The 16,486-nt window shown below is 36.1% G+C and overlaps 1 protein-coding gene across 1 annotated transcript; it reads right to left on the bottom strand.

Annotated features, from left to right (window-relative positions):
• Positions 1-6,509: 6,509 nt before the first annotated feature.
• On the bottom strand, positions 6,510-16,170 carry LOC128550687 (uncharacterized). Its single transcript, XM_053530230.1, has 4 exons — positions 16,012-16,170; positions 13,741-13,856; positions 12,078-12,155; positions 6,510-8,864 (listed from the first exon to the last, which is right to left on the bottom strand). Exons 1-4 carry the CDS (start codon positions 16,130-16,132, stop codon positions 8,724-8,726), a joined length of 456 nt encoding a protein of 151 aa, XP_053386205.1. The 5' UTR covers positions 16,133-16,170; the 3' UTR covers positions 6,510-8,723.
• Between the last annotated feature and the right edge of the window lie 316 nt (positions 16,171-16,486).

The raw sequence follows: 16,486 nt of genomic DNA, 5'->3' as shown, positions 1-16,486 counted from the left end.
AAGTACTTACAGCTATTACTTAACGGCATATAGATTTGAAACTTAATGTTTCATTTTCTAGATCAATTACCAACCTAACTGGTTCAAGTCCCATAACTCTGACATGTATTTTTGGCAAATAATGCCCCCTTTTGGACTTAGAAAATTCTGGTAAAAGTTTTACATGCAAGTTTCCATCTCCAAAACTAATGCAGACATTAAATTAAAACTTCACATGTGCCTTCGGGGTTATAAAACTAGTTGATAGCAGCAAGTCCTCTAACTCTGATATGCATTTTGGTCAAATTATGTCCCCTTTTTAACTTAAAACTCTTGATATTTAACATTTTGGGTAACATTTTCCTGCTTCTGGGACAATATTTCGAATAGTTGAGCTTGGCTGTCTTACAGACAGCCCTTGTTATTTATAGCCCTAGCAGCCCCTGAAAGGAGCCAACTGCACCATTTGCAAAAATTTGAAAGAGAACTTTGTAATGATCCTACAGACCTAGTTTGATGAAGATCCATCGAGTTGTTCATGAGAAGAAGTCGTTTAAAATATTTCTAATTTCAGCTTTAGTACCCCCTTAAAGGGGCTACATGCCCCCAATTTTAATAAAATTGGGAGAAGACCTTATAATGATGCTACAGGCAAAATTTGATAAAGATCCATCAAGCTGTTCATTAGGAAAAGTCTTTTAAAGGTGTTTCTTTTTTAGCTCTAGTGCCCTTAATTAAACAAATTTGAAAATAAGGTTTGATGAAAATTCACGAGAAGATGTAATTTAAAGGTATTTCGATTGCTAGCTCGACTATTCAAAGAATACTAGAACTATTAGACTCGCCTGTGCGCAGGCGTCCCGATTTGGTTAGGTTTTTGTATGTAAGCTGGTATCTCAGTAACCACTTGTAGGAATGGATTGAACTTCACACTTATTCATTGTGATAAACTGACTTACATTGCACAGGTTCCATAAATCTATTTTGCTTTTAAAAAAAAAATATGGCACGTTTTTGACTTAGAAATTTTTGGTTAAGATTTTGTATGTAAGCTGGTATCTCAGTACTCACTAATACTTCACACACTTGTTCACTGTTAGGATCTGACATGCACTGTGCAGGTCTCATAACTCTACTTTGTTTTTCTTTTATTCAAAATAATGCCCCTTTTCAAACTTAGCAGTTTTTGGTTAAGTTTTTGTATGTAAGCTGGTATCTCAGTAACCACTAATGGGAATGGATTGAAGCTTCACACACTGGTTCACTGTCATGATCTGACATGCACTGTGCAGGTACCATAACTCTACTTTGCATTTTTTTCAAAATTATGCCCCTTTCTCGACTTAGCAGCTTTTTGTTAAGTTTTTGTATGTAAGCTGGTATCTCAGTGTCCACTAATGGGACAGGATTGAAACTTCACACACTTGTTCACTGTCATGATATGACATGCAGTGCAAAGGTTCAATAACTCTACTTTGCATTTTTACAAAACTATGCCCCTTTTTCAACTTTGCAGTTTTTAGTAAAATTCTTATATGTAAGCTGGTATCTCAGTACCCACTAAATGGGAATGGATTGAAACTTCACATATTTGTCCACTGTCATGAGCTGATAAGCACTGCACAGGTTCCATAACCCCGTTTTGCATTTTTATCTCACCTGAGCCAAAGGCTCAAGGTGATCTTTTGTGACCGCTCAATGTCCGTCTTGTGTCAACAATTTGTAAAAAAAATCTTCTTCAGACCCACTGGGCAGAGTTACACCAAATTTCACAGGTATAATCCTTGGGTCCTCCCCTTTCATAATTGCCCAAAGAATTTAATTCCATGCAGAACTCTGGTTGCCATGGCAACCGAACCAAAAGGAAAAACTTTGAAAATCTTGTCAGAAACTGTTTGCCGGATTTCAAAAATATTTTGTAGAAATGATCTCTAGGTGACTCTCTACCAAAATTGCCTAAGCCATTCTGTTTCCTTAAAAAACATGGCCGCCAGGGGGCGGGGCTTATTTTCCCTATATATGGCTATATTGCAAAAATCCTCTTCAAAACCACTGGGCAGATTTACACTAAACTTCATAGAAATGATCACGTAGAGTCAAAAACTAGGACACCAGGTCAAATCAAAGGAAAAGCTTGTTAACATTTTAGAGGTCACATTTATGACTGTATCTTCATGAAACTTGGTCAGAATATTAATCTTGATGATCTTTAGGTCATTTTGGAATCTGGGTCATGTGGGATCAAAAACTAGGTCACAAGGTCAAATCAAAGAAAAGCTAGTTAACACTCTAGAGACCACATTTATGACCACATCCTAATGAAACTTGGTCAGAATGTTTATCTTAAGGATCTTAAGGTCAAATTCCAGTCTGGGTCAGGTGGGGTCAAAAACGAGATTGCCAGATCAAATCAAAGGTAAAGAGTGTTAACAATCTAGTGGCCACATTTATGACTGTATCTTCATTAAACTTGGTCAGAATATGTTCCTGTATTTGTGGATTTGGATAAGTCTTGCACTATATGGCAATGTGTGACCATAATGGTAATGAAGTGTACAAAGTTTCAAAGTCATATATCAAACAGTTTAGACAAAATATGGAAAGATATGAGAAACTAAACTTATTTCTATATCAAACAAGAGTGCAAGAATGTCACAATATACGCCCGTCACAGCAAATTTCTTTACTCTAGCACCTGTATTTGCAAATGGAATTTTAATTTTGTGGTTGTTTAGTAATAACTAAGTGTTTTGTTTTTCTAAGTCCACAAAAAAACTCCTTACCAGGTAGAGATACCTTAAAATACACCTAAAAAGTAACATCTATGTTGTACCACAGAAAAGTGGTCTTGGTTTTTCCCTACGGTCAATTATAAAAAAGTTACAATATAAGTTATTTATAGTAACAACTAAGGGCAGTTAATCTTAAAAAAAAAAAAAAAAAAAAAAAAAAAAATCAAAAAAAAAATTGTAAGTCCACACAAAAATCTTTACCAGGTAGAGACTGGTCAAAATACACCTCAAAATTGGATGTAGCATGCATGTTGTACTACAGAAAAGTGGTCTCGATTTTTCCCTACGACTAGTAATGAAAAAGTTACAATATAAGCTATTTATAGTAACAACAAAGGGAAGTAATTCTAAAGAAGGGAACTGCGCATGACACTTCGTCTCATGATGGTGTATAATTGTGTCAAGTTACATCAAAATCCCTCCATGCATGAAGAAGAAATGCTTCGGACAAAGTCATTCTTGTATCTGACCTTTGGCCTCTAAGTGTGACCTTGACCTTAGACCTAGGGACCTGGTTCTTGCGCATGACACTACGTCTTGTGGTGGTGAACATTTGTGCCAAGTTATATCAAAATCCCTCTATGCATGAAGAAGAAATGCTCCGGACAAGGTTTTCATTCTTGTATCCTTTGACCTCTAAGTGTGACCTTGACCTTAGACCTAGAGACCTGGTTCTTGCGCATGACACTCCGCCTCATGGTGGTGAACATTTGTGCCAAGTTATATCAAAATCCCTCTATGCATGAAGAAGAAATGCTCCGGACAAAGTTTTCATTCTTGTATCCTTTGACCTCTAAGTGTGACCTTGACCTTAGACCTAGGGATCTGGTTCTTGCGCATGACACTCCTTCTCATGATGATGAACAATTGTGCCAACTTTCATCAAAATCCCTCTATGCATGAAGAAGATATGCTCCGGACAAAGTCATTCTTGAATTTGACCTTTGACCTCCAAGTGTGACCTTGACCTTAGACCTAGGGAGCTGGTTCTTGCGCATGACACTCCGTCTCATGATGGTGAACAACTGTGCCAAGTTTCATCAAAATCCCTTCATGCATGTAGAAGATATGCTCCGGACAAGGTCTGTGGACGCCGCCCGCCCGCCCGCCAGGGGCGTTCCCATAATACGTCCCGTTTTTCAAACGGGCGTATAAAAAGGGCTCAACTGAGTTAAAGTCCTTGGTCTAGTTTAAAGTCTTGTCTGCATAACGTAGACTATTATGGTAAACAAGTCATCAAAGTTTCAAAGCCATATGACAAACAGGTTAGGTAAAATATGGACTGGTATGAAAAATTTAACTGCTTCCAAAGTCCAAAAAGAGCCATAATTCAGCCAAAATAGTCGACAGAGTTATGTACTCTTGCCTACAGATGGAACTCAAGATGATAAGCAAGTGCTTAAAGTTTCAAAGCCACATGTCAAATAGTTTTGACAAAACAGTGACTTGTATGAAAACTGAACCAATTTTCAAGTCCAAAAAGAGCCATTATTCAGCCAAAATACTTGACAGAGTTAAGTACTCTTGTCTACAGATAGAGACTATAATACTGAACAAGTGATTAAAGTTTCAAAGCCATAACCAAGATTTCTAAGTCAAAAGGGGCCATAATTCAGCCAAAATCCTTAATGGAGTTATGTACTCTTGCCTATAACTGGACATGTTGATGTTAAACAAGTGTTGAAAGTTTCAAAGCTTTAACTCAAAAGACTATGTCAAAATGCAGACTAGTACGAAAAAATTAACCAAGGTGTGACGCTGACACCGTGGTGAGTAGGATAGCTCTACTTATTCTTCGAATAGTCGAGCTAAAAATGGGAGATGACCTTATAATGATGCGACAGACCAAGTTTGATGAAGATCCGTCATGTGTTTCATGAAAAGAAATCTTTTAAAGGTATTTCTCATTTTAGCACTAGCTGTCCTTAAAAGGGTCCAAGTGCCCCCATTTGAATAAAATTGGGAGCGAACCCAATTATGACCACATTTCATGATGATCCATCAAATAGTTCTTGAAAAGAAGTTCTTTAAAGGTTTTTCTAATTTTAGCCCTGGAAGCCCCTTGCATAAACCATGCTAGGATGCTACTGACCATGTTTGGTGTCCTGACCAGTAGTATCAGAGGAGAAGATCTTTAAGTAAAACTGTTGGCGCTGGACAATTCACCTATACTAACAGCAGCTAAAAATAGGACTATTCCTTTCCTATTTGTTCTCATTACATAGTATCCAAATATAATCAATTTTTTTTTCATCCGTCACTGTTATAATAACCATATTATACACGGGCCTGACTAAATTGTTGCAAGATTCATCCACTACTTTGTTTCAAGTTGAAATCGTCAATTTTACATTTCCAGACTTTCAGCTTACCATGGGAAATGTCTGCGATTTCTTGTAGAAATTCGCCAAAACGAGACCTCCGACTTTGAGTAGTTAAGACTTCAAATCAAACTGCCCTTGTTTGCAGCGGGTTCGACTTTCACAAGAAATTAAAACTGTTTTTAAGCACCAAGTATATAGGGGATAATAAATCATAAAAAAGAGACATATATTTTGTGTAATCATTTTTATGTTTTAAAAATTCTATTGAATAAAACATACTTAATTACATTAAAACAACCTACTGTACAGCTAAAAATTCTTCTATAAGTTCAAGTGATACTGGTGGATATAAAAATAATCTTTAGGACAAAAACTACATATATAAGCAGGGTTATGATAATGGAGGAGGCAGACAACATCTATTTGTACCTAAAAATATTAAGAAAATATTCAAAGGAAAAATTCCTTCCTTTATGGTCATTGCACGGATGCACAGGCTGGTCTGGATCCATGCTGGTTGCAAATGCACTTTTTTGGTTTTCTCATGGTGTGGCTCAATTACCTGCTGACCGTCATTACGAGTCCATTACCATAATCAAACATTTACTTCTAAGGATACTGCTTTGTGACCAGGAAATTTTAAATAAACATGTAAATAAATCTACTAACATAAAACACTAGTCCTTCTTTCATTTAACACTTAAAATAGATTAAGGTATCAGCCATGTAACAGAATGCTTAAATAGGAATTATTTGTAAAATGCATACACCTCCAATGATAGCCTGTCTGAGGTAAGTGGATTTGTAATTATAAACATTTGTCAAGTATATTATGACCTTCACCTTTGACCTAGTGACACACAAACTGAAAACACAATAGCATCATATTAAACTAAACTGTTTTTGGTTCAACCCTTCTCCAGTCATTATCTTGATAGGAAACTATTTTCTGCTCAAAGGTCATTTTGATACTGACCTTTGGAATAGTAACCCCAGGGTCAATAGGGGTCACTTACTGACCACAGGCAATTATAACAGGAAGTTTGTTGCATGTATGTTTGCTTTTTAGTTATTAATCAGAAACTGTTCACTTACTTTAACGTCATTGTGGCCTTATAGTTTGACATAACAACTGCCAAAAAACAACAATATAGGTCAGTCACTGTCCACATAACAAGAGCTGTCAGTAAGACAGCACACTCGACTTTTCTCAGTGCTTGACTCTGAATTAGAGCTTTGCCAGTAAAAAAAATTCCAAGTTAAAAAGGGATACAACTCTGTCAAATTTCAAATCAGAGTTATGGGAATAATGTGTCTCCTGGTGTAGACTTTGATAGTAAATAACTATTTTGAGTTTCAAGTCAAAAGCTTTAATAGTAACAGAAATATTTGACTTTATCAAACTTTTTAACAAAAAATTCTAAGTTAAAAAGGGGCATAATTCTGTCAAAATTCAAATCAGAGTTATGGGAATTGTTTCTCCTGGTGTAGACTTTGATGGTAAATAAGTATTTTAAGTTTCAAGTCAAAAGCTTTGATGGTAACAGAGATATTTGACTTGATCAAAAACTTTAACCAATAATTTTAAGTTAAAAAGGGGCATAATTCTGTCAAAATTCGAATCAGAGTTATGGGAATTGTGTCTCCTGGTGTAGACTTTGATAGTAAATAACTATTTTGAGTTCAAGTCAAAAGCTTTAATAGTAACAGAGATATTTGACTTGATCAAAAATTTTAACAAATAAGTCTAAGTTAACAAGGCAGTCTGAAAGACAGCTAAATCCCCCGCCACTGCTATGGATAGTGAAAGGGTAAATCCTTGATCTTTAGCTGTGACCTTGACCTTGAACTGATATGGCTGACTCATGAATGCTGCACAATGTCTTGATGAAGTGATCATTTGACCCAAGTTTGATGAAAATCCTTCAAGGGGTTTAGGAGATACAGAGTGGACACAAAATGGAAGGCTCAAACCTTTGACCCTAAGCTGTGACCTTGACCTTGAGCTGGCATGGCTGACTCATAAGTTCTGCACATCGTTTTGATGAGGTGATCATTTGACCCAGTTTTATAAAATTCCTTCAAGGGGTTTAGAAGATAGAGATTGGACACAAAATGGAAGGCTCAAACCTTTGACCTTCAGTTGTGACCTTGACCTTGAGCCAGCATGGCTGACTCATAACTTCTGCACATCGCCTTGATGAGGTGATCATTTGACCAAAGTTTCATGAAAATCCTTCAAGGGGTTTAGGAGATATAGAGCAGACACAAAATAGAAGGCTCAAACCTTTCACCCTAAGTTGTGACCTTGACCTTGAGCCGGCATAGCTGACTCATGGGTTCTGCACATCGTCTTGATGAGGTGATCATTTGACCCCAGTTTTATAAAATTCCTTCAAGGGGTTTAGGAGATATAGAGCAGACACAAAATGGAAGGCTCAAACCTTTGACCTTGAGTTGTGACCTTGACCTTGAGCCGACAAGGCTGACTCATGGGTTCTGCACATTGTCTTGATAAGGTGATCATTTGATCCAAGTTTCATGAAAATCCTTCAAGGGGTTTAGGAAATATGGAGCGGACACAAAATGTTACGGACAGACGGAGACCATTCCTATAACCCCCCACCACTTGTGGCGGTGGATTAAAAAGGGGCATAATTTTGTCAAAATTCAAATCAGAGTTATGGGGATTGTTTCTCCTGGTGTAGACTTTGATGGTTAATAAGTATTTTAAAAATTTCAAGTCAATAACTTTGATAGTAACAGAGATATTTGACTTTATCAAAAACTTTTACCAAAAATTCTAAGTTAAAAAGGGGCATAATTCTGTCAAAATTCGAATCAGAGTTATGGGGATTGTTTCTCCTGGTGTAGACTTTGACAGTAAATAACTATTTTAAGTTTCAAGTCAATAGCTTTGATAGTAACAGAGATATTTGACTTGGATCAAAAACTTTAACCAATGGCGACGCCAACACCGGGGCGAGTGCAATAGCTCTTCTTTTTCTTCAAAAAGTCGTGCTAAAAAACTGTTCTAGTTTGATTACAATATGGCCATGTGTTCTACAGTTATTGATCTAAAACGTTTCCCCGTGACCTTATTTTTGACATATTAGTCATTAGTCATATAAATCTCTCTAGGTGCGTTACTTCCACCTTTGGACAAACCTACATAAGCAAACGTACTTCCTCTTCCTTGAAGTGGGACACAGTTATAAATTGCAAATATTACATTGTATATAAACATGCTTCTTTCACACTAGATTTGTAGTGAGCCCAAAAATAGGTCAACATTAGTTCAACCACCCTAGACATTTTATCACTCTAAATGTCAATTAATTTCATTTTTTTTAAACACTTCTAAACCTGAAATTTAAAAACAAAAAATAAAATACATTGGAACTTAATCTAGGTATAATTCTGCCATAACTACATTCTGATCATCTCCTAATCTTAGCAATTCAAGCTTGCAAGAAAGAATCCTCAAATCCCTTTCTCTTTTATATCACCATGGTGTTGTTTCCAAACAAAAGCTGAGCACAAATTTCCAGATATAGCTGATGATTCCATTCCAGATCTATAACATCTTTTGGCAACTTCAACAATAACTTATGACAAAACAGAAATTTCAAAATGCTGGTGGCGCATACATTCCTCCATGTAGACGTCGTGCCAGATAAAGGTCTTTTGGCATTATAGTTACCCGTTTTGCATGTATAGCACATAGATTTCCATCTTCAAATAAGTGGACAAGGTATGCTTCCGCAGCCTGCAATGATAATAATAAATATTTCATCCCCTAAATCTATGTTGTGAATTTCTTTTCTTGATAATAAAGTAATACAAAGTACCATTTTGCCTCTGGTAGAATATATAAGTCGCTCACCTGAGACAGTCCTTGACCTAATTAGATCTTGCTTGTGACAAAGTTTTAATCACATTCATAAAGGTTATTAACTGGTCCATGACTGATTTTGAAGACACTTGATTGATTGTTGTTGATGGTAAGCTAAAATAAAAATATTAAAACTTCAACAAAAAATAAAATTAAAAATTCCAAAAAAATAAATAAATTTGAAAAAAAAAATTCCTACATAATTCTATGTAAAACCAATGAGCCCCAGGGGCATGATTTGAAAAAACTTGGTAAAGGGTGTCTACATAATGCTACATGGCAATTATAAGCCCAGGACATTACAGTTGTATAGAACATGTAATTCATGCTTATTCAAGGGAATTAATTCTTACTCTGAAGAACAGTACATACATGTAGTATAGCAGTTTTCTCCCTTGTTCAATACGCATTTATTACAGTTTAGCTAGTTTTTTTCTTCTATTTTATATTCTAGCGGCTCTAAAAGGGTCAAAGTGCCCCCATTTGAACAAATTTGGGAGAGGACCATATAATTATGCTACAGACAAAGTTAAATCCAGATCCATCAAGCGGTTCATGAAAAAGACTTTTAAAGATTTTTCTATTTTTAGCTCTAGCGGCCCCTTAAAGGGTCCAAATGCCCCCATTTGAATAAATTTGGGAGAGGACCATATAATGATGCTACAGACCAAGTTTGATGAAGATCCATCAGGCAGTTCATGACAAGAAGTTGTTTAAAGGTTTTCTATTTTCAGCTCTAGCAGCCCCTAATAGGGGCTAACTGCCCCCATTTGAACAAATTTGATAGAAGACCTCGCCAGGATGCTACAGTACAAATATGGTGTTATTCTGACAACAGTAGTTTCAGAGGAGATGTTTAAGTGAAAATGTGGACGACGGATGACTAATGCCGGACCATCCACCTATACTAATAGCTCACCCTGAACCTTTGGTTCAGGTGAGCTAAAAAGAACAATAACCAATGTAGTTTCAGGTGAGCTAAAAAGAACAATAACCAATGTAGCACGTGCTTTTTTCCCCCTCTCTAACAGAGACTGAAATTCGGTGAATTCTCTTTTATATTTCGCTAATTTTTCCCTATTGTGGCAAACACAACTCCTACAGTCACTTTTAAAAAAAAATATTTCAGTCAAGATTCTGCCTATGTTGGCGCTAAATATTTGACTTAAACAGCATTGTGTCCAATAAAGTTTTAGTGAAACTGTTTCTTGTGAAATGCAACAGGTTCATTCGTTTCCAAAATAAAACTAGATGTGTGTCCATAGAACAATGGTGCCCCCACTTCCTGTCACTGTACATAGTTTCAGGATTCTAGGTGAAAATGTATGCAACATAAACCTTTAAGCACTTAATGTGTACTTTTCACTTAGTCAAGGACCATAACTCTGGTCTGGCTAAGTGCACAACTTCACATGTTATATAATAATCCTCTTATGTTTTATGACTCTAGGTCAACTACTTTTTGAGATACCTGGGACACAAACTGACAAAAATTTATGATGATAAAATAGAAAATTTGACTCTAGTGTTAAAAGGTTTTTTCTATTAACTAACCCATACAGTGACCTAGTTTACAATCCAGATGAACCAGTTTCAAACTTATCGGAGATTTTATTGAGGTAACATTCTGACCAAGTTTCATGAAGATTTGGACAACACTGGGACCGCTAAAGTGTTAGCAGTAAAACTGCTAAAAACAGACAATGGATGACGCATACTGCACGACCGAAGACAGACACAGGTTGATCACAACAGCTCGCCTTGAGCACTTTTTGCTCAGATGGGCTAAAAAGTTACAAAAAGGGCCATAATTCTAACAAAATGCATGACAGAGATATACTTCTCTCATTTTTCAATGTTAAGTACACACTGCCAAAGGTTCAAAGCCACAGCTCTTACAGTTCTAACTGAAAGGGGACATAACCAATCAATTTAAATTTGATTTCCAAAGTCGAAAAAAGAGGTCAAAATTTGGGAAATATTTGAAAATGCATCACAGAATTATGGTATTACTTACTCAATTTATGATGATGTACACAATTTCAAGATTATAACACAAACAAAATTTAACCAAGAATTAGTTTTTTCTAAGTACAAAAATGGCCATACTTTTTTAGTAGGTCACAAAATAATACATCCCATGTCATCAGCTTATAAAAGCTTCTTGTTAGAAACTGCCTAGTGTAGCATTACTATTGGTGAAAAAATTATGACCGATGTGCATCCATAGGACACAGGTACCCCCACTTAGTTACTGTCACTGTGTGGTCATATATTCACAGGTGCCCCCACTTACTGTCACTGTATGGTCATATATTCACAAGTGCCCCCATTTACTGTCACTGTATGGTCATATATTCACAGGTGCCCCCACTTAACGCCACTGTATGGCCATATATTCACAGGTGTCCCCGCTTACTGTCATTGTATGGTCATATATTCACAGGTGCCCCCACTTACTGTCACTGTATGGTCATATATTCACAGGTGCCCCCATTTACTGTCACTGTATGGTCATATATTCACAGGTGCCCCCATTTACTGTCACTGTATGGTCATATATTCACAGGTACCCCCACTTACCTGTCACTGTATGGCCATATATTCACAGGTGTCCCCGTTTACTGTCACTGTATGGTCATATATTCAAAGGTGCCCCCGCTTACTGTCACTGTATATGATATATTCACAGGTGTCCCCACTTACTGTCACTGTATGGTTATATATTACTTGCTGACAATGCAAGATTAAGCCATTTATCTTCATTGATAGGAAATCAAAACTGGAAAAGTTATGTCTAGAGGTGATGGGGTTTTTGGGAGGGTAAATCCAAAATAAACAACTTCACATGTTGAATAACATTCCTACAGTTTCATGGTTCTAGAACAAAAACTTTTCTCAGGTAAGTGCTAAACAAACTTTTAGGTCCTTTATAGTTCAACTATATTAAATATTATTCCCTACATATTTTATATAAAATGGACAGTGCTCAAAAAGCTGTCACACATAGCTAGACCCACGGAGTTCAACAATTTAAATACTGTCACATTAGAGGTTAAGCTCTTGTAATAAAACAGAGAAATATACCTCCTGAATAGCCATTAAAGCATGGGCAGTCCATAAGTGTCGTTTATCTGGGTAAAGGGCTAAACATATCTCTCTCACCTGTAAACAATGAAAAAATTACATAATTACAATACATTGTATCTAATGAATGTTTGCTTGAATATTTAAACAGCTTGACTTAAGATTTACCTGTTTGTCAAAATACTAAAAATTCTCAAACAGATCATAAATAAAAGTTGCAGCTCAGATCTGAACTATTTTCTGTATTCCTCTTTCTTCTATCATTTTTTTTGTATTTTCAATGATTTTCACTAGCATTATTTTATTATGTTATTAATTTCAAAATAAGTAAGATTTTATCTCCAAAGAGTGTAACAAGAGCTGTCCATAAGACAGCCAAGCTCGACTATTCGAAATATTGTCACAGAAGCTGGAAATTATTACCCAAAATGTTAAATATCAAAAGAGTTTTAAGTTCAAAAGGGGACATATCAGAGTTATGGGACTTGATGCTATCAACTAGTTTTATAACCCCGAAGAAACATGTTAAGTTTCAATTCAATATCTGCATTAGTTTTGGGGATAGTAACTTGCATGTAAAACTTTAACCAGAATTTTCTAAGTCCAAAAGGGGGCATAATTTGCTCAAAATACATGTTAAGAGTTATGGAACTTGACCCAGTGAGGTAGGTAATTGATCTAGAAAAAGAATAAATAAGTTCCAAATCTATATGCCTTTTAGTAATAGCTGTATGTACTTGCACGCAAAACTTTAACCAGAATTTTCTAAGTCCAAAAGGGGGCATAATTTGGCCAAAATACATGCCAGAGTTATGGGACTTGACCCAGTGAGGTAGGTAATTGATCTAGAAAAAGAAAAAATAAGTTTCAAATCTATATGCCTTTTAGTAATAGCTGTATGTACTTGCACGCAAAACTTTAACCAGAATTTTCTAAGTCCAAAAGGGGGCATAATTTGGCCAAAATACATGCCAGAGTTATGGGACTTGACCCAGTGAGGTAGGTAATTGATCTAGAAAAAGAAAAAATAAGTTTCAAATCTATATGCCTTTTAGTAATAGCTGTATGTACTTGCACGCAAAACTTTAACCAGAATTTTCTAAGTCCAAAAGGGGGCATAATTTGGCCAAAATGAAGGTCAGAGTTATGGGACTTGGTGCTATCAACTAGTTTTATAACCCCGAAGACACATGTGAAGTTTCAATTCAATATCTGCATTAGTTTTGGAGATAGTAACTTGCATGTAAAACTTTAACCAGAATTTTCTAAGTCCAAAAGGGGGCATAATTTGCTCAAAATACATGTTAGAGTTATGGAACTTGACCCAGTGAGGTTGGTAATTGACCTAGAAAAAGAATAAATAAGTTTCAAAGCTATATGCCTTTAAATGATAGCTGTATGTACTTGCATGCAAAAACTTAACCAAGGTGTGACGCCGACGCCGACGCCAGGGTGAGTAGAATAGCTAGACTATTCTTCGAATAGTCGAGCTAAAAATGCACCATAGCTGTTCTACAACTGAACAGTTTTCCATAGGAGCCCGTCCCGGAATCGCTATTTGGTACCTACATACCAAGTGGCGATGGGCTTCATCCCTGAGGGGGGTACTACATAACCAGAAGAGATATAAATATTACACCCAACAGTATACAATTATACAAACCAGTCTTGCAAATGGCATTTTTCTTAGAAGTAAATCTGTTGACTTTTGATACTTTCTTATTTCCAACAAAGCTTTCGTTCCTGGCCTATATCTTCTTTTTCTTGGACTTGTTGCCCCTGAAATAATAAATGATCAATACTTTTAAGAAATGATTTTTATTGGAGTTCACGCAAAATGAACGACAGAATAGGATTGGTAGATCCATGTGATTCCTGTTTAATTTGATGATTCTATTATGCCATTCATTTTGCATGAACTCTGAAATAAATAAATTTATAATCATACATATACTGTATATTTACATATTTCCTTTCATTCGTAAACAAAGTTTTATTGTAAACTGCATATAATATTTTGCTGTATTTAATACTATAATCAGCTTCCTGGTCATTCTGTTCTAGTAAGTAGTAACAGAACAACTACAACGTCATGTAAGGAACGCTCCCCCTGACTACACGAGGTAATCGTCAAAACAGCAGCACCTCATCATTAAGTAGCGTTTGCCTTTCCTTTTGCGGTTCATACAAAATGAACGTCATAATTTTCAACAGAACTAATGGGTCAAGTGATATACATGACTGTAACAACAGACACAGTGCCAAATTACTTCATATTTAAACAGGAAGTTACTGGATCCATAACCACTTCCTGTTTTTAAATCAAAAATGAAAGCAAACTTTTGAAATCATCTCCTACTTTTAATAGCTAAACTATAGTCTGCCTGCTCTATATAACTTCAGGGTTCTCGCCAGGCTATTATCGCCTGTCGCGTGCGACATGCCTTCAGTCTTTGAGTTGTATATTCGACATTCCTTATTTCCCCCGTCATCCCTTAATTGCCGAAGCGACATGTCATAAAATCCAATAAACACCCCGATTAATCCGTTAGTGTATTTGAAAAGCTTCCACGTGCTTACCCGATAGTTTAGGTAAAGCGATGCCAGTTAAGATAACCGATAAACCAATGACAGCTTCCTATGTGGGACGTGTGATGTAAATTTCATCGTAGCTCCGCCTTTAAATCCTTTGACAGGCGGTATCTTGTGATGTTTACATGAAAGTGACTGTTTTCGCAAATTTTAAGATTATACATGGCTAGAACCCTGAACTTTATAAGTAGTTAAAGTACCATTCTCAGTACCTATATTGATTACTGGACCTATAGACAGCCCTATTCAGGGATAGCAGTGGCTACGATTATGAAAAGTGACGACAGAAAACATTAATTCTTGCATTGTCTTTTCGATATTCCGCCCGAGAAAACACATTTACTTTAATATTACGGCGATAATTGTTCAAAGCATTTTACCGTGTTGCACAATTTTTGACTTAATTCCTTACATTGTCTTTCCTTGATTGCGAAAAATATTCGGACGATAATTGTTGAATCATCTGTCATTATATTAGGGCTGTCATCGATAGAAACGATATCGATGTATCAACGATATTTTTTTGTCGATCGATTATCGATGCCCATTTTCAAAAATCGATATTTTACAGAGAGAAAAAACTATCCAGATAAACACTCAGACCCTTAAAAACAATTAAGCTTACAAAGTTGTAAATTTAGATAAATGCAAAAGAGAAGTGAAGGCAAAATAAAAATGAAAGATTTTATTAATTTTTATTTGTTTCTTTTATTTTCATAAATACAAATACAACACAATCAAACAGTAATATGAAAAGTAGGCAATAAAACTAAAAATAGCATTTACAGGAAGGTATATATAGTATGTATGAACAAATAGGTTGTTAATCTAACTTAATAACCGATATATCGATGTATCATCGATATTTGTCTTCTGATATATCGGTATCGTCGATATGCTTAAGACCCAATCAATGACAGCCCTACATTACATCTAATGACATGTATAATCTTAAAACTTGCGAAAACAGTCACTTTCATGTAAACATCACAAGATACCGCCTGTCAAAGGATTTAAAGGCGGAGCTACGATGAAATTTACGTCACACGTCCCACATAGGAAGCTGTCATTGGTTTATCGGTTTTCTTAACTGGCATCGCTTTACCTAAACTATCGGGTAAGCACGTGGAAGCTTTTCGAATACACTAACGGATTAATCGGGGTGTTTATTGGATTTTATGACATGTCGCTTCGGCAATTAAGGGATGATGGGGGAAATAAGGGATGTCGAATATACAACTCAAAGACTGAAGGCATGTCGCACGCGACAGGCGATAAGAGCCTGGCGAGAACCCTGGGTTCGAATCGATACGAGAACGAATAAACTTCTGCAACATTTTACCTCCTGATCTCGAAGTCTCTCCATCACTTCTTTGACTTCTACGTGCTGGGTTCGAACTTTTTCTTCTTGACTGAGGAGTTGCATTGTTATTTTTTTCTTTAGTTTGATTTGTGCGAGGCATTTTGCATTTGTTTATAAATTCATCTTTGAATTGACCGCTTCCTGTAAGGGAGGTAATTTAAACCTTAGATAAATCCTATATCTTCTCCGATCAATACCGTACATACTTCTATTTTTAACATGTATGATTTATAAGCTCCAATCAATTTGATGTAGATAGATTAATCGACATTATGATTTTCGATTTTTTTACATGGTACAGTTCAAGAGAGTAATCATGGAGCGCCTAGTACTGTAATGTTGTATAAAGAAACAACAGCATACAAATCTTATGTCAGGCCTATGCTATTTTAACAGATATTGTCCCCGGCCTCCCAGTTATAATCAGTAAACGATTGTTGGGAGTAACCCCGTA

The sequence above is a fragment of the Mercenaria mercenaria genome, chromosome 18, assembly GCF_021730395.1.
Source record: "Mercenaria mercenaria strain notata chromosome 18, MADL_Memer_1, whole genome shotgun sequence".
Taxonomy (NCBI): Eukaryota; Metazoa; Mollusca; class Bivalvia; order Venerida; family Veneridae; genus Mercenaria; species Mercenaria mercenaria.
This window is presented reverse-complemented; position numbering and strand designations above follow the sequence as displayed.